We start from the raw sequence: 26,226 nt of genomic DNA on the forward strand, positions 1-26,226 counted from the left end.
AGTTTTGTCCCCCAGCTCTGCTTGGAATATATATAGTAATGTCTAGACATTTTTCATGGTCTCCACTCAGGGCTTGGTAGGCATGATACACTATTGGCGTCCAATGGGTAAAGGCCAGTAATGGTACTAAACATCCTACAATGCACAAGATAGCCTACTACAACAGAGAATTGTCTAGCCCAAAATGTCAATAGTGCTGAGATATAAAATCCCTTACTTATATGTATAGCTGTATAATACTGCTAAGATTACAAAAAATAGCAAAAGGCTGAGGCCTATAAAAATAAACTTATGAATAAATTAATTTAAGGATAATGTTTATGAAACTATTAAAATTTCATGATGGAAATTGATAAACAATGGCACTTCTAGAAGGAAACTCAACCTCTGTAAATTAAACAATATAGCATGATTTCGAAAACAATGTTCTAATTCTTAAGTACTCTGTACTAATCAAAGCAGCAGAGATTACTCATAAAAAAATCATAGGTTGAACCATATGAAATTACCATTTTAGTGGGCTAAAAATGGTCAAATATTGGTAGTTTCACATGGTCAACTCTAATAAAAAGAATTTCCTAACTATGTCATTTGGATTTTCTTGAATAGCAACATCATTGTAAAGGAAAACATTAACAAAATAAAATATCGTAGATGGAAGAAAGGACCAAGGTCGGCATAAACACCTAAGATTTGACTGGAGTGTTGAAGGGAGAACACTGGACTAGAGAGGCAGCTAGGGTGATTGAAAGCTTCGGAGGTCGGTTGAAAGCTTAGGAGGTCAGGATGGTCAAATGGGGGGTGATTTTGTCTCCCCACAAAATCTGCAGCCCCACGTCCCCAACCTGGTTTAGACTGGCCCAGAAGCAGAAGAAACTCACTGGCCTCCACGGCCACCACAAATATCTACAATCCTTACTACAGGAGAATCCCACAGTCCTCACAAGCCTTGAGCCCATTTTGGAGAGCTACTGGGAATTCACACAGTGACATTATTCCAGATTAGGAGCACAAAGTGCACATTTCTCACCTTACGCTCAGTCCATGTGGGCCAAGCTGCTGCAGAATGGTCCCATCTTGAGACCAAAGCCACCGCTGGAGTGCAATCTCCTTAAGGCGCCAGTAGCCATTGCACCCTTCTCCAGCACTGGGGCTCTATCTTCATTCCACCAAGCCCACATGAGTGGCTGAAAGCCACAACACCAGCTGCATGAAGACTGGGCCCAGGATTGGCTGTGACTCTGGTCCTGCCCAGCAAGGAAACCAACTTCCACCACCTGCACTTCTAGCTGGAGGAACAATTTGGCAGTCCTACCCAGAGTGAACCCACCCTTGAGCCTCTGCAAGTAGGAGAGATCCTTGAGTCACCTTGCAGCTGACACACCCCCAGACTGACAGAGTTGCTACACACCTGTGCCCAGGGCCTGGGAAACAGTCCTGTAGGTGTCCCCCAGCAGGCATGCACCCCCCACCCAGGCCAGCCAAGAAACCAGTCAGTAATAAAAAGTCTCCCAACAAAGAAAAGTCCAAGACCAGATGCCTTCACTGGTGAATTCTACCAAAGCTTTAAAAAAGAATTAATATCAATTCTTCTCAAACTATTCCAAAAAATTGAAGTGGAGGGAACTCTTCCTAACTCATTCTACAAGGCCAGCATAACCCTGATACCAAAACCAGTCAAGGACACAACAACAACAAAAAAGAAAACTACAGGCCAATATCTCTGATGAATATCCTCAACAAAATATTAGCAATGAATCCAACAACACATCAAAAAGACAATACATCACTACTAAATGGGGTTTATCCCAGCAATGGAAGGATAATTCAACATACACAAATCACTAAACATGATACATTGCATCAACAGAATGAAGAACAAAAAAAAAAAATATGATCATGTCAATATGCAGAAAAACTAGTATAGCATTTGATAAAAATCATCATCTCTTTATAATAACTCAACAAATCAGATATAAAAGGTATGTATCTTAACACAATAAAAGCCATATATGACAACACCACAACTAACATCATAATGAATGGGGAAAAGCTGAAAGTTTTTTCTTTAAGAACTGGAAAAAGACAAAAATTCTCACTCTCACCACTCTTATTTGACATAGTACTGGAAGTCCCTGCCAGAGAAATTAGGCAAGAGAAACAAGTAAGGGCATCTAAATTAGAAAGGAGGAAGTACAATTGGCCCTATTTGTAGATGACATGATCTTATATGGAGAGAAGCCTAAAAAAAAAATACACTCTTAGAACTGATAAATAAATTCAGTAAAGTTGCAGGATACAAAAATCAGTGTTTTTATACTCAAATGATGAACTAGCTGAAAAAGAAATCAAGAAGGTGATCCTATTTATGATAACTATAAAAAATACCTAGGAATGAATTTAATTAAGGAAGAGAAAGACTTCTACAATAAAACTACAAAACACTGATGAAATAAATTGAAGATGATACAAATGGAAAGATACCCCATACTCATGGGTCAGAAGAATTAATATTGTTAAAATGATCATGCTTCCCAAAGCAATCTACAGATTCAATGCAATCTCTATGAAAATACCAATGAAATTCTTTACAGAAATAGGAAAAATAATCCTAAACTTTGTATGGAACCAAAAAAGAGCCTGAATAGCCAAATCAATCCTAAGCAAAAAGAAAAAAATTTGAGGCATCACTACTAGACTTCAAATTGTACTGCAAAGCTGTAGTAACCAAAGCAGCATAAAAACAGACACATAGATCAATGGAATAGAATACATAACCCAGAAATTAATTCACCTGTCTACAACTGATTTTTGGCAAAGTGATCAAAAGGTTTCATTGTGGAAAGGACAGTCTTTTTAATAAATGGTGCTGGAAAAACTGAATATCCATATGCAGAAGAATGAAACTAGACCACCACCTCTCACCCTATACAAAAATCAACTCAAAATTGATCAAAAACCTAAATGTAATACCTGAAGCCATAAACCTACTAGGAGAAAACATAGAAATGCTTCAGGACATTGGTCTGGGAAAAGAGCTAATGAATAAGATCTCAAAATCACAGGCAACAAAGGCAAAAATAAACATATGAGATTATATTAAACAAAAAAGTTTTTGCACAGAAAAAAAATATCCAAACAATAATCAACAAAGTGAAAAGAGTGGGAGAAAATTTTTGCAGAGTATTCATTCAATGGGGTATTAATTTCCAGGATATAAGGAACTCAAACATCTCAACAGCAGAAAAACAAACAATCCAGTTAAAAAATTGGCAAATGATCTGAACAGCCAGTCCTCTAAAAAAGACATACAAATGACGAAAAAATATATGAAAAAAATGCTCAACATCATTAATCATTAGGGAAATACAAAATAAAAACCACAATGCCATCCTCACTCCAGTTACAATGGTAATTATCAAAAAGACAAAAAACAACAAATACTTACAAGGATATGAAGAAAAGGGAACTCATACACTATTGCTGGGTATGTAAACTAGTACAGCCACTATGGAGAACAGTATGGGCATTACTTTGAAAACTACAAATAAAACTACCATATGGTACAGCAATCTCACTACTGGGCATTTATTCAAAGAAAAGGAAATTAGTACATTTAAGAGACATCTGTACCCTCATGTTTATTACAGAACTATTCACAATAGCTAAGATGTGGAATCAACCTAGGTATCCAAAACAGATGAATGGATAAAGAAAATGTGCTATATATACACAATGGAATACTATGTAGCCATAAAAAAGAATGAAATCCTGTCTTTCAAGACAACATGGATGGAACTAGAGGACATTATGTTAAGTGAAATAAGTCAGGATCAGAAAGTTAAACACTGCATGTTCTCATTCATGTACGGAAGCTAAAGAAAGTTGATCCCATAGAAGTATTAACACATTAACTGTCATGAGAGTTGTATTTAACTCACTCTAGTTTTGACCCTGGGGCTGCGTGAAGCATATATAAAATCTTGTTGATGTTCTTATTGTTACAATTAATGTTGACAATTTAATTCTAAAAACGTGGATTAAATGAATAGAAGTCAATACATTTCGTTTTTCTATTTATGTTGATCTTTAAATTATACTCAAAGTTTTTATTCTATTTTCATAATAAAACACTGTGGCCCCAAGGAAATATTTCTGTTTTTTGTGTGTGGCAGTCAATGTATTAATAAAAAGTAGAACAAAGGTCACTAGAGGCTAGGAAGGGTAGGGTGGAGGGGGGATAGGTAGAGATTTGTTAAAGAATACAAAATATATCTAGATGGAAGGAATAAGTTCTAGTGTTCTATGCCACTGTAGGATGACGATATCTAATTTCAGATAGCTAGAAGGAGAATATTGAATGCTCTCAACACAAAGAAATGATAAATGTTTGAGAAGATGGATAAGCTAAATACCCTGATTTGATCACTACACAAACTTCACTATGTATGCTATAAATATGTACATTTATTACATGTCAATTATAAAATATTATAGATGCATTTAAATAACAATGTAGACAAAAAGGAAACTATATTAAGCAGATAATGTGCCTTGCCTTTTGGGTTCTACTAAGGAACAAAGAAGTAAGATCTTTCTATTTTTGAATATTATCTATTTGGTTGCTAAGAATATGCTCCTTCTAAGAAGCATTCTTACTTTTTATGATTTCTCAGTATGGCTTTTGAATACAATAAACAATTAAAAATATGAGCTTGAAACACATAACCTGTGTAATGCATAACCTGTATAATTTTTAATACTGTAGTTTTATATGACATATCTCTGGTTTTTAAAAAATGAGGTATGATAATCATGTCTTGATGAGTAATTAAATGCGTCTCTAATATTCCTGTTTTCTTGAACTCCCTACCTGCTCTCCTACATTCATTGGCATAGGAAGTTGTTGCTCTGATCACTCATGTCAGTGCAGAAGAGAATATTAATATTAATCAATGTGTATGTCGACAGCTTTTTGAAGAAAGGGGCTCATATACACTCCTTGCTCATGCTGTCACTCAAAAAAGCACCATCTGCTTATAAAGGTATCATCTCTTCAATGGCCTTTTTTGTTTACACTCAAGGCAACTTCTTGGAGCCCATTTCAAATGCAGAATTGTTACAAAGGCTAAAACATATTCTTCATCATTAATTTAATTGTTTGAGTAAATATTAAAGTTAAGGGGCTTGACAGGAAATACCATGAGCCTCATCAAGAGATGTATACAAGAATAATCTGCTCACTAGCATAGTGATCAAGGGAACTTAATTTAGGAAAACAGCTCCTTGAAAAATATTGTAACATTTTGATAAGCCAATTTTATTGGCATAATAGACAATTAGTGCTGAAAAAAATTGTCAGGGTCATTTCAACAAAAACTTAGAAAAACTGATGAAGAATTACTTATAGAGCCAATGAGTCATACTTTTCCAAGTTCTTAAACTGAATGTGGTTCTTAAATTCATCATTTTAAGAAGATACCTTATCCCCTTTGCAAGGATGTGAGCATTATTACTCTTCAATATGCTCAATCAGTAACTTAGTCAGGTTGTCTAAAATGTTGGTATAGTTTTTTTAATATTAGACTGATAGCTTTTGTTTTATATTTCTACATGTCTGATACACTCCAGGCTGATTGTCTGAAGTAATTAATAGAGTTTATAAAGTTGACTAATGTTTGCAACTTATGCATTGGAGGAAAATAGTGTAATACATGCAAATGTCTCTGTGCACGAGCCATGTTTCACTTCTATATCTTATCTTACTCAAATAACAATTTAAAGAAGTAAATAAATACAGTTTATTATGTTCATTGTATCAAAACAATTTATGCTACCCTTTAAAGTCATTATTTAAAAATCATTCCTTTCTAAATGGATTCACATGGGAAATACTAGTATAACATTTTCCAGTTTCAAAGGAACTCTATAATTTTCTAATGGCATTTTAGTGAAAGATAGCATGGCGTATTATCATATCTAAATGCCATATTGGAAAGAGAAAATTGTATGTATAGTGATAAAAATGAAAATGCTGTTTCTAAAGGCTAATTTATTTAACTTCTATGAACTATCAAAATGTACTTCAAAACTGTGTTCTTTCTGATCTAAATATTTTGAGTAAAGTAAGCACCTTAACAGGAAGACAAAAGAAATATAACTTAGTGACCTTTGTTAAAATATTGACCCACAAAGTATTCCATGATCCTTAAGGGTCTGTGGTTTGTTAATAGCCAAAAAGATGTCCTCATTATAAATTTAGGAAATCAGCAAAGGTGAAAATATTGTTTGTATAAAAGGGAGTTATGCTTCTAAAAGAATGCTTTGTTAATGTCCACATTCTAAGCATATTAGAAGCCTAAAGCTAACATCTAGGAAGGACTTCAAAATTGTCATTTTACAGATTAGGAAACAGTCCTAATGGGCTAAGGCTCTTGCTTGAGTTCACATGGGGAAGTTAGTGGCAGTGCTGCAATTAAGATGGGCTCTCCAAACTCCCAAGAAACATTCCTCTCACCATCAGAATGTGGCTTCATAATGCTCAACACTGAGCATTAGCCTTGCTCTCACGAGGTTGAAAAGTTTTCTCTTTAGAATGGCTCAACCTCATATGCAAAGTAGGTTTAGAATTATGCTATATATTCAGTGACAGAGACTGCCTTCATTTAAGAAAAGGCATTTTAGCTAAAGATTATTATTTTCCAATTGAACTACCAAGAACACAAAGGGATATACTAGGTATTATTCCTTCTTGCTTTTTAAAAAGTATCGTATCTCAAACAGACTTTAGGACATAAAGCATCCTGAAAGGACACATGCATTGGCCAGCTATAATTTCTAACGGAAATTTGGGGCTTCCAAAAGGCTGAATTAATTGCCATATGGGACCAAATTATCCATAGAGGTTAAGGAGCTCCTGGTGTTTTGAAAGTAATTTTCAATTGTCATTAGTTAATATAGCAATAGTGGAAAGAAATCATCTTTCCTTTTCGGAAGAAGGAAATGGAGTCAGCAATCAAATGACTTGTCTATTTTCACCAAGGAAGTCAGCAGCACTAGAATTTTCAATTATCTTTAGTCCTTTGCTCTTTCTATTAGAAAAGGTTGCCTGTAAGGACATACTAGGATTCACATTTATAAAGTCTTGTTACCCAGGGAGTCTCAAACATAAGAGCCGCAAAGAGGAAATTAGCAAATGCCTTTGAGAGCTTTAAAATTTTTGATAACACAGAAAAAAAATATATACTCCTATCCAAGGCCAAGTAGTTTTATCCTGAAAATCATTTTTTAAACGAGCAACCAAATCGGTCTCACTGCACATGAAAGAGAAATTTATTTTGATGCTCTCCATAGTCACAAATCACACTGAAGTATTTATCTATTAGCATTGGTAGCCTTAGAAACTGTTCTATACCTCTTTCTAGCCTGATAACAAGTACTGAAATTTAGAAAGCAAACAGCTCTTGAAAGGCTGAAAACCAATGTATCAGTTCAGGGCCAATTGCTGAAAATTTTTCAAGTCTTGTATCTTTTGCCCTGCAATAAAATAAAAAATAACTTTTATTGTCCAGAATGGGGCTATTTTCAGTCTACTCACCCTACAAGTGGTCAGCAAGTTCTAATTCTGGTTTGAGGGCTATTTCATAATGCTATTCTCAGTGTTTTTTCCATTTAATTGGCATATCACTCTCATTTTGCAACAGGATATTGCTCTCTTGAATTCTTTCCATAGGAAGAAAACAGTTTTCCAGGCTCATTTCCCTGAGAACTGCTTAGATCCAGATCAAGTTGTTTTAAGTAAATTGTTGATAAGATTGTGGGAATACTAAGATTTTTACTCTAAAATGCCTGGAAGAAAAACGCTAATAAATATCACCTAACCCCAGTGACAATGGCTTTTATCAAAATTCCCAAAACAGTGGATGCAGGGAGAAAAGAATACTCATACACTGCTGGTGGGACGGCAAACTAGTGCAACCTCTATGGAAAATAGTATGGGGAGTCCTCAAAGAACTAAAAGTAGACGTACCATTTGATGCAGTAATCCCACTGCTAGGTATTTACCCAGAGGAAAAAAAAAAATCATTTTTTCAAAAAGACACTTGCACTCGAATGTTTATTGTAGCACAGTTCACAATTGCAAAGATGTGGAATCAACCAAGTGCTCACCAATACATGAATGATCAATAAAATGTAGTATATGTATATCATGTAGTATCACTCAGCCATAAAAATGAACTAATAATAACTTTTGCATGATCTGGATGGAACTGGAGACCATTCTCCTAAGCAAAATATCACAAGAATGGACAAACGCCATAGGTACTCACTATTACATTGTAACTACCTCGATCAACACTCATGTGCACAGATGGAGGTAAAACTCAACAGAAATCAGGCAAGCGGGAGGGGGGAGGAGGGATGGGTGAAATGGTACCTAACGGGTACAATGTACACTACCTGGGTGATGGGCACACTTACGACTTTGACTCAAGCAGTACAAAGGCAATCCATGTAACCAAAACATTTGTACCTCGTAATATTCTGAAATTTAAAAAAAGAGGCCCAAACTTCAAATCCAGTGTGTTCAAAAGAGCAACCCCTTTTGTACTCCATTGTACATTTAAAATCTCATTTGCTAGATGCTGGATGAGATGACGCTGGTGCATTTCAGAAGCTATTACCAAACACTGTAGACCTCACTTCTGATTTGCATGGCCCCATGGGCTTTGAGAGGTATTTGATGAGTGAATTTTCAAAGGCCTGAGTAACAACAGCAATGAAGAGCAACCTGCCTGTGACAAGCACAGTGAGCAGCTGAAGGGTTGTCTCTGCTAATGAAATGTAAGGAGAGAACATCTTTTATTGCTGTCACATTGTGTCAAACGCCAAGGCGCACCACCAAAAATAATCCCGGCAATATCAGACAGACTAAATTGTTCCTTTGAAAGCACATTTGTAAACAGAAGGATAGCTTTAAATCAATGAGGTATAATTATGAAAATAAGAGAAAAATATTTGTAGACTATTCCATCAAAAGGCCAAAGAGTAGTCCATAGACAGGAGATATTCTCGATAGCTCTTTCAGAGAGTCAGAGGAGTGGAGAGGTGGGTGACTGTGGTACTTCACTGATGAGTGGCAAGAAGTTAGAGCCAGCCCTGGGGTCTCCAATGATTTTGTGTCTCTCTCTCTTTTCCTGCATTGATGACAAGGGCCCTGTTCTACATATTAGCCTTATTTCTGGCTCACTACCATAGTTACATCTTTATTGTTTATTTTTATTTTTTTCTTTCGGTATTATGTAAATCTATTAGAAATGTTTTTGGGGGACAAGGCAGAGAATGAGTGAATAAATTTAGGTACATGGAAAGAAGAGCAGGGGAGGACAAAGTGGTGATTCCAAGGTGAGTTTTTATTAATATTAAGTTTTTGGCAAATTTGGCCATCCTTGCTCAGTATCCCTCTTTCCTCTTTGTGCTCAGATAAAGGCTTATGCTATTCCTGGAGGAAAAGGAGCTTACGTACAATTTTATACCATGATGTTAGGAAAGTCCTTTTATCCATCTTAGGAGAATTTATTGTTTTTACAGTTTCTTTAGAGAGAGGGCCATACTTAAACTTAAAAGAATGCCACCTAATATAAGACAGAAGTGTGAAGACCTTCTTGACTAAGAAATCATATCACAAAGTAGTGTAAATTTTGTCCACGGAGATGGTCTGATTCTTAATGTTTGAAGAGGTCTGCCTTTGTCTATGAGGGATAAAAGGACCTGAAACTCAGTTTTAGACTCTCTCCCTCTCTACTGGATTTAACATGTGTACATCTCACTTAATATTGAAGATCCATCATCTTCCATTTACACATTTCTGGCTATTTTACTTGAACTTTCTTATAATTTGGCATAAACTCATTGAATCATTCAGATTCATTTTCAGCCCATGTTAGGGGAGCTCCATTCTCATCACTCCATTCTAAAATGAAAATGAACTGGTGGTTTGCTAAATCCAATTGGTATTTGTTAACTAACACATTAGAATTCACAACAACATACACTATCATTGTCTCCTCCTCCATTATTGAAACACACTGCTATAGACTGTACTCCTCAAAATTAGTATGTTGAAACCTAATCCACATTGTGATGGTAGGTTTCATTTGGGAGGTGGAGCATTTGGGAAGTTATTGGGTCATAAGGGTGAACCCACATTTATAGGATTAGTGCTCTTATAAAAGAGAACCCATCTTTCCCTTCTGCTAGGCAAGATTACAGCAAAAAAATATCTGTCTATAAACCAGACATTGAATCTGACAGTGCCTTGATCTTGGACTTCCCAGACTCCAGAACTGTGAGAAATAAATTTCTGCTGTTTATAAGCAACTCAGTTTATGGTATTTTGTTATAGTGGCTTAAAGAACTAAGACACATACTCTGTTCTTGGCTTCTGTGATGCCATGTGTGTCTGTTTTTCTTTCTATTTTTCATCTCTCCTTCTCAGTATTTTTTTGGCGGGGAGGGGACCAAATTCTTCTCCTTTCTCTAACTTTTAAATGCTAACATTCCTCAAGAATCAATCCTGGTTGTCATGCAATTCTCATTCTCTATTTCCAATCTCACCCACATCTTCAATTACCATCTATCATCTAAATGTTCGTTATTCTCAGATTCATACCAACAGCCCTGAGCTTCAGACATGCCTAAGCATGTCTCAAAAATACCTTATATTTAACCTGTCCAAAAATCAGTCCACAATCTTCCCACTCTCCAAACCTGGAAACCATACAATCTATCTTAGTGAATTCCATCACCTCCCTCCAATTTTCAGACCAAAAATCCCTGTATTGTCCTTGACCTTTCTCTGCACTCACCACCTTATTTACTTCCTGAAGAAGACCTGTTGGCTTTGCCCCTTAAATATCTCCCAAGTACTTTTTCTATTCACACTTCCCTCATTCTAGCAATGTTTATCATCAACTTTAACTTGAAAAATATTCTGATTATTCTCCCTGTTTTCCTTTACACTCCTCCAATAACAGTGAAAAGAATGTACAATTATACTATAAAGCAACTCATCTCATTTGCCAGCTTAGAAGTCCGAAATGATTTCCCCAATTTCTTAACATGGGCTACAAAGTCTCGCAAGATTTGGTTTCTGCCATTCTCTCCTTTCTGATCTCTTTCTTTCATGTGTTCTAGGTCCCAGACATATTGGTACTTTGGTTTCTTGAATATGTAATGTTGTTTCCTACCTTGGGGGCTTTTTACATTCTGTTCCTCTGTCTAGAATGCTCTCTGTGATTCCTTGCCTAGCCAATACCAACTAATTCTTGCCTAGGCAGCACCAGCTAATTCTTCAGAATTCAGGTCAAATCACTTCCTCATGGAAGCCTTCCCAGAAAGATTAGTGTGTGTTTCTCTCCTTCACTGGGCCATAAGCTCCATGAAGGTAAGGAGCATGTCTATTTTATTCATTGTTTTCTATACGGCATTTTGTAGGCACACAGAAAATGTTTATTGAATAAATGAATGCATAAGAAGTGCATGAACACGGGTGATGCTGGTGCATGAGGAGTTTCAGGGTCATTTCAGGGAGTCTTTAAATCTATATGTATACCAAGTGATGTTGTAGATTAAGAAAAACATGACTATGCACATTTGGAGGCTTTACATAGGTTTTGACATGAGAAAGAGTTCCTCATGGAGAACAAGGTTGGGTGTCATCAACTTAGATCACAAATAAATGATTTACAAATCTATATTCATATCTCTGTAAGAACTTCTCAATTGAAGAGCTTAGGTACAGATAGATCCCTTCAGCCTTCTGGAGGGCAAGATAGACGCTAGGGCAGCTGAACCAATTGGTATAATATTCATTTTCTATTAGTGCCATAACATAAAATAGTTTGGAAAGCACCCCTAGATGGGACATATTTGAAGGTATTTTTTTTTTGTTGTTATTTGGTGCTTTTTTTTTTAAAGTGATGAGATCTTATCTTCAAAAGCAAAATAAATTGAAACAACAAGGCTACAACTTGAATTAGTCTAGAATACTGGGTTTCATCGTGTTATCAGATACCATTAAAAAAATATTTATGAAGAGTTATAAAATAGTATTATAAGTGTTTATATGATGATAATAAATGGAAAAAAGCAAGATATAAAATTTTAAGTGCTCTCTCAGTACAATTGTAAAACACAAAGATCGGTAATAGCAATTGTGTTTGGTTTAAACTATTTTCTTTCTCTTTCTCTATATTGCCATATTATTCCTAGGAAAAGTAAAAGTACATTTTATTAAAAATAGACATCATTACAAACAAAAATCACTGTTTAATTTTTGTTCATGCTCTGTTTGACCCTCATCTTGGAATATAGCTGTGACATATGTAAATCATCTTCTAAAAGTACAACTTTTATATTAGAGATTTTCATGATGCAGTATTGAAATTAACATGCTAAGGTGAAATATATACATTTAGGCTTTTTATTTGAAGAAAGAACTTTCTACCTATAATTGCTGAGTACAGTCACTATTCAGCAATGAAGACATCAATGATAGTATAACTTGAAAATATTTCATTTAAAATATAGGCTATACTTATATATCAGAAATACTTAAAATATTTACTTTTTCTTTTGGTATTTCTGGATGCTTATGATTTTTACAATAAAAGGTTTAGATGTGGAGATAGGGCTCTATACTCAAACAGTATAATCTCACAATAATTATAAATTATTCTTAGAATGAAATAGTGAAAATCATCATTGAATTACATATCAGTCTCTCTGCTAAACTGTAAGATGATCTGTAGTATTGGAAATTCTGTTTTCTATTTGGTATGCACATATAAAGCACAATGCCTGACTCATAATAAGTAAATTTCTAAATGTTCGTTAAATGAATGAATACACATTCTCAAAGGGAGATAATATGTACCTTTCATTATATGTGAGGCTTTCTGCTCCAAATAAGCTTTAACGATCCTTAACTTTGATCTGATGCTGTCTCTTCTAATGTCTTTGTGATTATAACTTCATGTTTTAAAAAGAGAAGCCCTCAGTGAATAACAGCAATCAAGAGAAGTTTAAACATGAAGGCAAAATTTCCACCAAGAATAATTATCTTTGTAGAAAATATATCTCATGAGACAGGCTGAGGGCACACATCCTGCAGGAGAGGAGTAGTGAGAACCATTTCACTGGAATATTTCTCTTAAGCCAATATTGCTAGACCAGCTACCTGAGCCGAATGCATGGTATGGTTTTTCAGAAAGGCATCATCTGTACTTTTTATGGAATCTTTCTGCCATTGAACCTGATTATGCTAACAGCCAAGGAGTCTCTCACATTGTAGTTTTTAAATGTCTCAATCTTTATAGTCAGTCGTACTTTTTTCTCTTCTTACCCAAATAAGCATAGTCAATGAGACAATACCAGTAATGATTTTACATGGATAAATAATGTAATCATTTCAGTTGTGTTTTACGAAATATTATCATTATCTTCTGTGGATTTTGCAAAATCAATGGACCGTGAAAAAAAGAAAGCTTATGAAGTAGAGCCAAATCAACACTTCAGTTCTAAATGGTCCAGACTTTGTGATCTACATAGAAATTTAGAGGCATTAACAGAATTATCCAGGGAGTTTAGATTAATTCGAGTTTGTTCTTAGTTTCTGCGATGTTGGCAAACCTTTTAAATCCCTTAAATACAAAATGAAGTTTCAATGTACTTATGGGGAAGGAATTCAATAGAGAGAGACAACAATGCAAATACAAAGAGAGGTTTAAATTTATTAGTTCAACTAAAAAGCTTTCCCTAGGGAATAATTCACAGTGTGCCTTCTCTGAGTGACAGGATACCTAATTAAGAGCTATCTTCACCTTCAGAAATCTTCAGATATTAATTATTTATTAGAAGGCTAATGCTAACAGTGTTAAAAGCATAACAACAACTTCTCCAGCATTTATTTATTTGTTTATTTACTTGGTTATTTTGGGGAATAAAAGTCACATTATTAATCTCTCTAGAACTTAGATCAAAGGTTTTTGACATTGTTTTCATAAACTTTTACCATTTTTCTAAATAATAATCAATATTAAGGAATGTGGACTATGCATTTGTTTGGGTTTAGTATGAATTGAACAGAAAATTTGAACAAATCTGTCCCAGTTGAAATTTGCTGAGCCAGCACATCTTAAGTGTTCTCAACACACACACACACACACACACACGCACACACACAGAGAATAACTATGTAAGGTGATGGATGTGTTAATTAGCTTGATTGTGGTAATCTTTCACAATGTATACATATATCAAATCATCATGTTATACACTTTAAATGCATAGAATTTTTATTTGACAATTATACCTCAATAAAAGAGAGAAAGATGTATAAATGTAATGGTTAAATTATAATCTATCAAATCTATAGGTCAAATAACAATATTTGGAGCCACCTTGATATAGATAGTCATTTCATTGTCTTTTGTTCCTTAGTTATAATTGAACTCTCTTTTAACCAAATGTTACTGTTTATATAAAAAAGATATTTATTGATATTTTCTAGGCAAGCTTTAATTTCATTAAGTAAGAGCATGTTACTTACATAAGACTAAAGACTTCTTGCCCAGGTAAAATTGGTTTTACATGATAGATATGGAATAATTATCTATAAATCCAATCATACCAAATGCACTAAGATATATTTCCAGTTATTTCTTCTATTAACAATAGCATCCACTTTAATAGCCCTTTATAATTTACAAAATTTAAACTGCCATAAATTAAATCTCAAAAACACCATTTTAAAAGCACAAAAACTGAGATTGAGAGACAGGTGTTCAGCATCACGACCAAGATCACTCACCTGGTAATTACAAAGCCAGGAGCAGAACCCAAGGCTTCTGGCCTTTGTTCAGGTTCAATTTTTTTATATTGATTGATTCTTTTCCAATATTAAGAATTGTTGCCACACCTACTTTTAATTGTCTGAATCTGGATTTCAATGTATTAATTTTGCTTACTACCTCTAGTTGAAGCATGTGCAAATGAATCCGTGAATGGCCAGAATTCATGAGATGCGCACACAATTATCTTTATAAAGTCAATAGGACACCGAGAAAGAGATGACTAATTCACAATCACTTCCCGTCACTGATTAAGTTTAAGCCGTGACTGGCCTCAACTTAGGGTGGAGTACATAGGAGTTTTACAAAAACTTTCATTAGTGAATCTCTCTGAAGTTTAATAGGACAACAGAAATAGACCAATATAGCAAGAATACATTAGTCTAAGAAGACCTTTAACTTTTTCTAGTAACTCAAGTAGATCTTAGATGAATTTTCAAGATTGCCATCAATCATTTTACATATTTATATATAGTATTATAAAATGCAGTTATAATAATATAATTATGTAAATCATATGATATATAAAAATTATATACATTTATGCATATGATATATAAAATTGTATATCCCACGATACGTATATATATATAAAATGACTCATGGTTCTCTTAATTGAATATATAAATTTTTTTCAAGAAAAGATAAGCTCATATAAATTATAAATATGCATTTTCTTATATAGCAAAAAAATTCCCTTAGGAATAAAGCCCAAAAAAGACTTTTTATAATTTTTATAAAAGGGCATTTTATAACTTTTACAAAACAGCATTTTACAACTTTTAAACTGATAAGGTGTCTCCTTTGCCACCTAGGTGAGATTAGTACTAACACCAGAAACTAAAGTCTAAACTGAGTATGAAGGTGCATTGTAGCCTATTATAGAAAACCAGAATGATTAATACTAATTACCCGGATTATAGGCAATCCCAATGACTACATGGAGTTTGATGTTATGACTGGCCGGTGTAACTTCCTGAGCAAACCTTAGAAGGCACTGCTGACATTCAACCTCAGGGCTTAAGTCTACGGCCCTCCAAAGTTCAAAAGGACAAAAGCAAACTATATAGAGGGGAAATTGTGAATATATTTGTATAGTTTTGAAAATAATATAATTTCATGGGGTTAGCATGGAATATGGTTGTTAGTATTTTAGTTACAGATCAAATTTTTCATCTTCATGAATTCTAAAAGCAAATTATCTTACTTCTTTTTATTTTTAGGGTAATACAAAATCAAACCAATCAAATTCTGCCTTGAACTATTTAATGCTATTTTTTGTCAATTTAATTCTTCAGTTGTGCTGTATGATATCAAATACTAGAATGCTTTGGTGGAAAGAGAGGAAGATTACTGGTTTTTTAAAATAACTTAAAAATTTTGGAGAGAAAGCTAATCTCAAACTATTTCAAATCTTTGTCGAAAAAATAAAGGTTTTTTTTACAGCAAATTATCCTTGTAGATAGAATTGTATTTTTTTATACAACATGACAACTAATGGGATATTTATCATCTCATAGCATTCTCATATTAGTAACATCGAAGTTATATGTAATGATGAATTTGCACAGGGAAATGTTTCTAGCCTTATTAATTTTGATACAATTTCACAAACAACTATTCAACATAACTACCATTTGTTCAGAAAGTATTTTCGGTAGGAGAAATAACATGCTTGCATTCATTTGTTTATACTGGATTTTAAACTAACCATTTTCACTTGTTGATATGATCTTCATCACAAAATTAAGTCTTCATGTTTAAAGAAACATATTATGTAAGCATACTATGTAATAAAATCTTTAACAGTTCGCTGCTTTTCCGTCTCAAGTAATTAGTTACTTCCTGGCAGAGTGTCAGCCTTTGTTAAGTATAACAAAATATTTGGTCTTATTTCTATTCAAAATTATTTTTTAAATCAAGATTAAGGCCAAAGTAAAAAATGTCACTTACTTTGCTTTAGCTTCTGCATCCTCATATGCTTTATTAGAAACATCATCCAGCCCTCCAATCAAATGCTTGAAAGAGCTGTCAGAGGAAAAGCACAGTGATTAGGATAAATCTTTTACAAGGTAGGAACAATAGCAACCTAATCAACAATACAGTGAAACAATATAAAGGCATTTAAATAAAAATAAATCCAAGCACTTAATCTAAACACATTATTAAGAAACATATTATATAATATTTTCCCTGACTAGAATATAATAAACTCTATGAAAGTAGAGAATTCTTCTATCTTGTTCACTTCTATAGTTTCCAACACCTAAACATATCTGGCAAGGGCAGGTATTCAAAAAATTGAGTGGAATAAAGTCTGCGACACACTAATTGATATACATCACAAACTTAATGAGTCACTTACTTATAATACCAAAATAACAAAAGATCTACCAATTATGACGTGCCTCCTCTCTGCCAGGTACTATTCTATTCTCTTAATTAGTATTAACATACATTAATTTTGATTCTCAAATTGTAAAAGACTAGCATCATTATCTCCACTTAAAGAATCTTCAAAAGCAAAATAAATATGCAGAAGATAGGAAAACAATAAGAAAGAATTATAGAAAAATTAACTCATTTTGGGAGAATGAAAAACATAGTTTAGCATATAAAGCAGGAAGAATAATTTCACTGCTTAAACTCAATCTATTCAATATCCTACTATGTAGCTGGAACTGTGTTCAGATTTATTTTATATAGTGAAGCCTCATCTATTAGATACCTGTGATATAAAATATTATAGAGCCAACACATAATGAATACACACATATATATACTAGGATCACCCTTGAAAATTACTGAATACAACAAGATACGGTAACTTTTGCACACTACATTTTGGCAACCGGCTGGGGATTCACATGACAATCAGGGCCTCACTTACATGGTGCTCATATGCCAGCCATTGCACTATGTGTTTTACATGTAGTAACAAATATTAATATTTTAATAGTACAATGATTCTATAAGTTAGCATTATTATCCCCATTTTATAGATGAGGATACTACAGCATGAGAAGTTAAGAAACTAGCCCAAAGTCATAGATCCAATAAGTGTGAAGACTGACTGAAAGGAGATGATCATTCTTCATACCCTTAAAACCTACACTATAGCTCCTATCCAAATCACTTGATAAGTATGAAGATAATTATCAAATCCCTAGCAATATCTTGGTTGTGGGTGGAGAGTTTTTAAAGTGCTGTAAATTACATTTTAATTTTAAACCTCAATAATCTTAATACATGTAAATTGTTTGTGTGCTGTGAGTATTAAGCAATAAATTATACATGGTCAAGTTATGAAACGGAGTAAGATGCTTGCTGATTTAAAATTGAAATGCTGTTTAATTGCTTTTACATATACTTAAAAAAAAAAATAAAAAGAGGAACATGACATCTTACTCAGGGTTGGCTGGAGGGAGATGGAGCAGCTGTTATCTTACGTGCACTGGAGGGTAACTAGAATGCCGGGCTAAATACATTCTAAGTATTTCTATACAAAAAAGCACCCCAGAAACGCATTAGAAAGAGGCCCAGGGAAACAAGAATCGTCTTTAAGAATACAAAGTTTTCTGTGATGAATTATGTTAATTCATGCCAAATGAATGAATGCTGAATGAATAACAGGCAGTAGTCTCTATAAAGTTTTCCAAAATATATTATCTATGGTAAAATAAATGATAAATATAATCTCCATTGTTGAGAAAAATGCTCAAATATGATTCTGCCATTGTTCTTTTTATGGTAAAATTTCCCACTTTCCCATAGAATGTCTTGGTCATACCTAAACTTAAAGAAAATCTGAATTTAGAGAAACTCCCTTAGGCCAGATGGATTCACAATGTAAAGTAATACTAATATTTCTTTTACCATAAAAAGTAGAAAATATCTGGTTAATTTTGTTTTTATAGATAATAAGAAAACAAGCACAGAGAATTTAAGTTACTTATACAAAGTGACTGCAATTTAGCAGCATGTCCCGTATTATAATCCATATTCTGTAATAATACCCACTCCTATCCTTTATAAATACTTGGATATTTTTAATACAACCAAATCCAAAATATTGTGAAAATGCATTGAGAGAGAGGTATAAAAGAATATTATGTAGGAAAACCAAAGAACAATAACCACTAAAACTTAGTGTTTCAAATCCATTCAGAAAGACTCAATAAGCAATATTTTAGCAGCTGAATAATAGATCACTGCATGTGTATACATCATAGATGCACACACACATACATCCACGTACAGATGAAGGAAGGGTATAACTATTTACACAAACATCTTTATTTTTACTCCAGATTATAGATTAAATATACGGAATTTATTTTCAAAATAAAAATAGCCAGGACTATAATCTTGGGTTTTAGAATTGGAACCATATGCCCTTTGTAAATAATTTTTATTTAGAAGATAATCCTGGCCAAAAGAATATAACATTTTTTGAAACATTAAACAAATGCACCCTGCTAATATTCTCAGACTCCTCAAACAATAAATCAACCACTATACTTAACTAGAAGTTTAAGAAAATGTAGACTTTTCAAGCAATATTACTAAGTTCCAAATGACTGCCACCTTTTGTATATCCCTGAACTGATCAATGAATAATTTAAGACATCTTGATAAGCATAATTGATGGTGTTATAGAAATTCTCACTTCTGGCACAATATGAACTAATTAGTGTTTCATTTTTCCCTCTCACAGGCTCTCTGTAGGAATACCTGCCATCTGCGTGGACCCTCATCAAATAGATATTTGGAAAAGTATTACTATAAATATCAGATGCCTTTGTAAATATTTACTCAGGTCCTATGGTATTTCTTGATTATTAACTTTTTGTTGTTGTTTTTCTATTCTGAAATGGATTATAATGAAATATTTTGAAAACCCCAGCAACTGAACAAGTAGAAACCATAAAATATTATTTATACATTATAGCAAATACAGGTGATTAGAGGAAAACCTTTATATTCTCTCTTTAAACAAACTCACAATTCATACACAAGTTATGTTTTAAGACTGTAAAATAAAATACCCAATATCCACATATACTCTAGATTTAATTTCAGGATAAATTCAGGAGATACTATTGAGCAAAAGACTTTAATTTAGGGCATGTCTACAGCAAATCTTTATTGTATGCATACTATTGCATGCACAATTTCCTGTTACTTTTCTTGGCATAAAAAAATCCAATTTTTATAAGTCTTGACAGAATTCTTTAAGAAGGGCTGGGTAGTTAAGAACATGGAAAGAAAGCAAATGGGAAATCCCTTTTATGTTTAATGCTGGTAGTTTACACATACTTGCAAGGTGGTAGGGGGAAGAAAGGAAAGAGGAAAAAAGAAGGGAGGAACAAAGGAGAGAGAAGAATGGATGGCAGAGGGGAGAGAAAGAGGGAGGAGAAATGATGATGCTTGTACACCAAGAATCATAACATTTATAGAAATTTTCCTTAAGGAAAATCAGACACAAGAGTATTTATCATTCTAGGATATTTGTCTGTTTTAGAACATTATGGTGACAGTAACTCAGTGGATAATAATTTCAGTTATTAAGACATTTTCATTATTAAGCCAAAACAACATTCTCAAGGGAGCTGATTACTCAGTGCTATGTTTAAAAAGAGTATAATTCTGTTCTTTGGTCATAATAAATGAGACTTCATCTAGAGAAAAATAGTCTTTTAAATTATTAGAAAGGCAGTCCAAGTGTCAGAGATCAGCATTACCAGGCTGCTAAAAAATAACAGCATTTATATTTTACCTTAGAGTGTGCAAAGCATTTTTTAATTCATCAATCATGTATTTATTCAATAATACATATAAATATACATTAGTTGATTTAATCCTTGTGTTCTTCTATCCTCTATTCTGATACAGTGTTTAAGAATCTTCTATGAAAAATTTAAAATAGAATCTTTTCAAATTCAAAATGGGCTGGGAGAAAGTCTCATAACATTTAAAACAGTTTTTTTCCTGATTATATTCTGAAATAAGATGATAATCTATTCGTATATTATAAGTCAAAAAGAGTCAAGATAAAATCTTAAACCAGAAACTATTTCAAATACTTCATAGTGTTAAGCACAATGTCCGTCAAGCATTATCAGAACCCTTGGGAAAGCCCTCTTAATTTGAGAGACTATATGCTATTACACTTTGTTAACCTGAATCTTGGCTAAATCTTTATTTAAAAGCATTTATTTAGAAATATAGAAAGTTAGTGCTCTAAATTAGTTGGGACACTTATTACTCAGCTGAGCCCAGGGTTTTAGAGGCACCCTTCATTGGGGTACACTTATGTAGAAAACCTGTTGATTCACTTTGTGGCTTCAAGTGTTTTTATGTTTGTTATTTTTTGGTTATGTTTTTATAACTAGGACAATCATAATTCTTAGTGGTTTACACTATAAAATATTATATGAATATTTGTTTTTTGGAGAAAAAATAAGCCCCAAATAAAATAAAACCAATCAATATCCTTATTTATTTTTCCAGTTATCCATCCATCCATCCAGACAATACCTACTACCTATAAGGAATGATTCAAATTACTGTGGATTATGCAAAGAGAATAAAGTACAATCTTAAGGAATTTATAGTCTTATATTAGTATTACAGATAAGATAAAAAGAATTAAAATACAAGGTGGGAGGTGATGAGTGGTTGAATGTTTATCATAAGTAAGGCTATAGTGTCTATAAAAAGAATTTCATCTACTCAAAATTATATTTGATAATAACTTAAAAGAAAGCAATGACACCTTGATGAGTAAATAGTTTTCTTACTACTATATTTTGATCCTGCATGTATGTTTATATTTGCAAAAGAAAATGCCACACACATTTATTTGTCTGTGTCTTTAACAACCCCATATCTACCATGGGGATTATTTATTAGGAAAAAGGGGTTACAAATAACAAACATTCTATTTATTCTGATCATAATTATATACTTAAAAAGGTTCCAAAATTTGAAAATAATGATCTAGTAACCAAAGAAATAAAAAGCTAAGAATTGATTTCAGGAACTCCTCCATTTTATTTATTGTGACTTTTGAAGAACAACAACAACAAAAAAAGATTTAGTGTTGACTGAGTTTTCGTTTATATGTCTATATAATCAGTCTTCTCGAGGGCAGAGCCTTGTGAAATTGATTAGATTTGTTATGCTAGTTGAAATGAATGGTCTAATTTTGGATTTTAAGATTATCTGTGTGTGTGTGCAAAAGAGAGAGAGAGAGATTCCAATGGTAATATGTTGAAATTTTGAAAGACACTGAAAAACTCTAAGGGATAAAAGATTTCTTGTAATTCCACAACCTTGAGCTAAACATTGTTAATATTTTGGCTTGTATCCTTCTAGGATTTTTTTCAATGTTATTACAAGTTGAAATTGTATTGTTTCAGTACTTACTTGATTTTAAACTAGGTTTGTGCTTATACAGTAACTAACTTAATGGTTAAATAGATAGGGGGGAAATCAAGTGGAGCATGTAGGACATAATTGGTTATGTAAAAATATCACATATAAGTTGACTAAATTTTTCAATTTTATTTGTTTATTTGCTTATTTAATAATTTTACTGTTCAAACATTTGTGATAGCATTTGTGGCTTAATATTTCATATAATTGATTCTTTTTACTTTTATTCTTTAACTGGTGTGTTTTAAAAAGAAATGTCTGAGATTTTCTTCTACACAGTTTTGAATTTATAAATATTTCATTTTAAATATTTATATAAAAGATTCTATATATAATTCACAATTCCCTGAGCTTGATTGAATTTGGGATCATTTGTAGATCAGTGCTACTCAAATTATAATTGGCTAAACTATTTGCTGCTGGTCTGTGAAGAGATAAGCACAGAACTTCAGAAAATTTTATAGCCATTTGACATTGCTGAGACATTCAAAAGCAAGATACGTGGACATATATTTTTGAACAGGGTATATATCTAGGCAGTTATTGTTAAACCCATGAGGTAAGAAACATATGCTATAAGCTGCATACAAGTTATGTACAAGAGAGTAATGCTAAATGTGTGATATTTTAAGATTAGTTTACTAATTGTAACTCGAAGTACATAAGATCCATAATCTATTTCTTTTATCAAAAGAGAATTTAACCATACTTTACACTATTTATTGGTAGAATTGGCTACTCACAAAGGATTAATGAAAATAGGGCAACACTTGTTCCATTTTGAATAAAAAATAAAAATGATTATCTGCAGTGTGCTAAAATTGCTTTAAAATTACTTTGTCCGTTCTCATCAATTACTCATCTGTGAGACTGGTTTCTCTACTCTGACTGTATTAAACAAAACATAAAACAGTTTAAATACACATTACTCTCTGCAAGCGGCATTGCCATCAATCTAACCTATATCAGAAAAGTTAACAATCAAAAAAAAAAAAAAACAGGTACATTTGGCACATTGAAGACTAAATATTGAAATCCACAGTGTTCTTTCAAAGTGCACCAATTGCGGTGAGAATGAGGAATTGCTATTTTATTCATAAATTTTGGCTTTGTTACGACTGCAAAACAAGTATAATAGCCATTCTCTTTCTTATTACTTATATAAATGCTTTCAGTGACAATGAAAGTGATTCACTTTGGTAATTCTTTTCTTTTTATCCAGTGTTATGTTTGCTGATATTTTTATTGAAATAGAATTTTATGAATGTTGAGTGTAACAGTAAAAAAGTGTGGTCACTTTTATGCCCTTTTCCTTTTATTTCTCTAGTAATTCTTTTGTATTTTATTTTATAAAAACATCTGTCCATGATGGACTGGAAATTAAAACAAAACAAAACTGATCCTTTAGCACAAATCCTTGGAGAAGCACTGTCCTAGACCACTCTCTTTTATAGGCCCCTTTCTGAACCCCACCTGATTTCTTGTGGTTGCCTGTCTAGAGTATATTGCACAGTTTTGAATTGTTAGTTTTTGTCCAGTCTCCTTCACTAGACACTGAACTATTTGATGGCCAGATACACAGACGTCCTTTGATGTCCTGCCCCTTTACAAAAAGCATTTGTTGACCCCTGTTCTAGATTGTTCTCTTCCTATCACTCTTCCACCTCATATCTAATCCAATACTAAATCTTACACATTTTATCTTCAATAATCTGAAATGAATCTTCTTTTCTATATTCTCTTTGGGTTGTAGCCACCATTCTTTCACTTGGGCATTACTATACTTGCCTTTTCCTTTATTTCCACTCTTGTTCTTACACAGTGGGCAGGGTCATTTTTTAAAACATAAATAAAATCATATCACTCTTCTGTGGGCCTCTACAAGCTCTGACTTCTCTTAATATGCTACCCATGACCATAGAAGCTTGCATCTTCCTCAGAACCTTTGTCCTCTGCTTGGAACATTCTTTCTCTAGATCTTCTTAGCTTTATTTTCATGCCATTCAGTTCACAGCTCAAGTGTCCTCTTCAGATAGGTCTTCCCTAGCCAACCCGTGCAAAATCACCTTTACCCTAAACGCTTACTTCTGTAACTCTTTGTCACTTTAATCCATTTTTACTCATGACTAGCTAAAAACTACTTTGTTTAAATATCTTCTATCTTTTCCCACATCAAAATATAAATTTCATGAGATCAGGCACCTGGTCTATCTTATTTGTCAATACCTCTTTAGAAACTAGAATATTGCCTGGCCTGTAACAGAAATTCGAAATGAATAAATAGGCTATTTCAGTCATTTACTCATTTATTCATTCATTGTGTGTCTATTTATGTGACTAGAAGAAGACGGGTAAACTCTTAAAGTTTTCTTTATTTTTATCTTTTATTTTTAGTTATTATGGGTACATAATAGTTGTACATATTTATGAGGTACATGTGATGTTTTGATAGAGGCATAAAATGTGTAAAAGTCAAATCAGGGTAATCAGGGTATCCATCACCTGAAGCATTTATAATTTCTTTAGTTTTGTTTCAAATTCAAGGCATACAAGTTAAAAGTCCTACGTGTCTCTTTGGATATCCACCTATATGAACAATGAACTTTTAGGATCTAAGTTTTGGTCCTAATGAAGACATACATTGCATAAATGTGGGTGAAAGTGGTTTGAAACACTTAGCAATTTGACACTGAGTTATATATAGGACATTAAATGAGGGTAATTATTTTAGAATATAATGAAATTTGCAAACATGAATCCCAATTGCAATTAAAGTGAAAGAAAAGGTTTTAAAATGTAGTACAACTTTCATTTTCAATTAAAAGCTGAAGAAATTAGAATCAAATCTCATGTGATAGTTGTTGACCTCCTTAGGTTTTCAGAGGAAAATATGAGTATAGATTGCTCTAATAGGTCAAATCTGTAAGTTTCATTTTTCTTAAAAATAAATATCTCCCAGCTATACTTAAATCAAACAGTCCATGCAGCGGACAGATTTCTTGTGGCTGACCAATTATTTTCAGTGTTAGAAATTCTCTTTATCTTACTATATCAAATGCATACTAACAAAAGTAGATATTACATATTACTCTTCTTGTTACTGATTTTTCTGGGCCAAAATATCACTGTTTTAACATGAAAGCCAATGATTATGTTTCATATATGCCTGAATAATTTCATCAAAATAATCTATTTTACCCAATGAAAACAAAATATCAATACTAAATTATTTAACTTTTCTCATAATACAGTAAGTTCTCATTCTAAGATTATTTTGTGGTCCATTTGCACAATAAGAATCACATACAAGCAAATGTTAATTCTTTTAATTTTTTCTCATTCTCAAAGCAGAATCTATGGTAACAGTGAATATCTTTTCTATTACTATTTTTCAAGCTTCTCTATTTAGAAATTTTTTAAAATTTACAAATCCATATAATTGACAACATTCTTATCAAAATTGTTAACAATAAAAGGCCACATTTGTTAGAAAGAATAAAAATCTATAGCCAATGTATTCTACTTCAGGTAGATGTATTGATTATATTGGATATCAGTTGAAATAATCCATGTATTGGTAACTGACTAAAAACTGCCTTTGGAAAACTTTGGCTAAAGAAATCGCATAGGAATGTGAAATTCTTTAAAAGTTATTGATTTTTTTAAAAGTAAATTAAAAATGAAATCCTATAATGACACAACAAATCTATCCCAAGATATCTTTTTTAGTATGCTTTCTGTTATTATGCCCTGAAACTCTTTGCAACAAAGCCAGCTTTAGTCTCTAGCTTAACATTTTTACAAAAATCATTCTATCACTGGACTTTTTATTTCTGCTGTAATTATATGACTGAAAAGGGAAATAAAGACTTTT

The 26,226-nt window shown here is 32.9% G+C and overlaps 1 protein-coding gene across 2 annotated transcripts in view; it reads right to left on the minus strand.

The window, feature by feature from the left end:
- Positions 1 to 26,226, minus strand: part of PRKG1 (protein kinase cGMP-dependent 1) — a 1,171,371-nt gene that overhangs the window by 92,050 nt on the left and 1,053,095 nt on the right. For both annotated transcript variants that reach the window (XM_069461138.1, XM_069461137.1), the window contains exon 9: positions 16,866 to 16,940. In XM_069461138.1, coding sequence (XP_069317239.1) covers positions 16,866 to 16,940 — 75 coding nt within the window. The remainder of the gene's footprint in view (positions 1 to 16,865; positions 16,941 to 26,226) is intronic.

This window comes from Eulemur rufifrons, chromosome 28, assembly GCF_041146395.1.
Source record: "Eulemur rufifrons isolate Redbay chromosome 28, OSU_ERuf_1, whole genome shotgun sequence".
Taxonomy (NCBI): domain Eukaryota; kingdom Metazoa; phylum Chordata; class Mammalia; order Primates; family Lemuridae; genus Eulemur; species Eulemur rufifrons.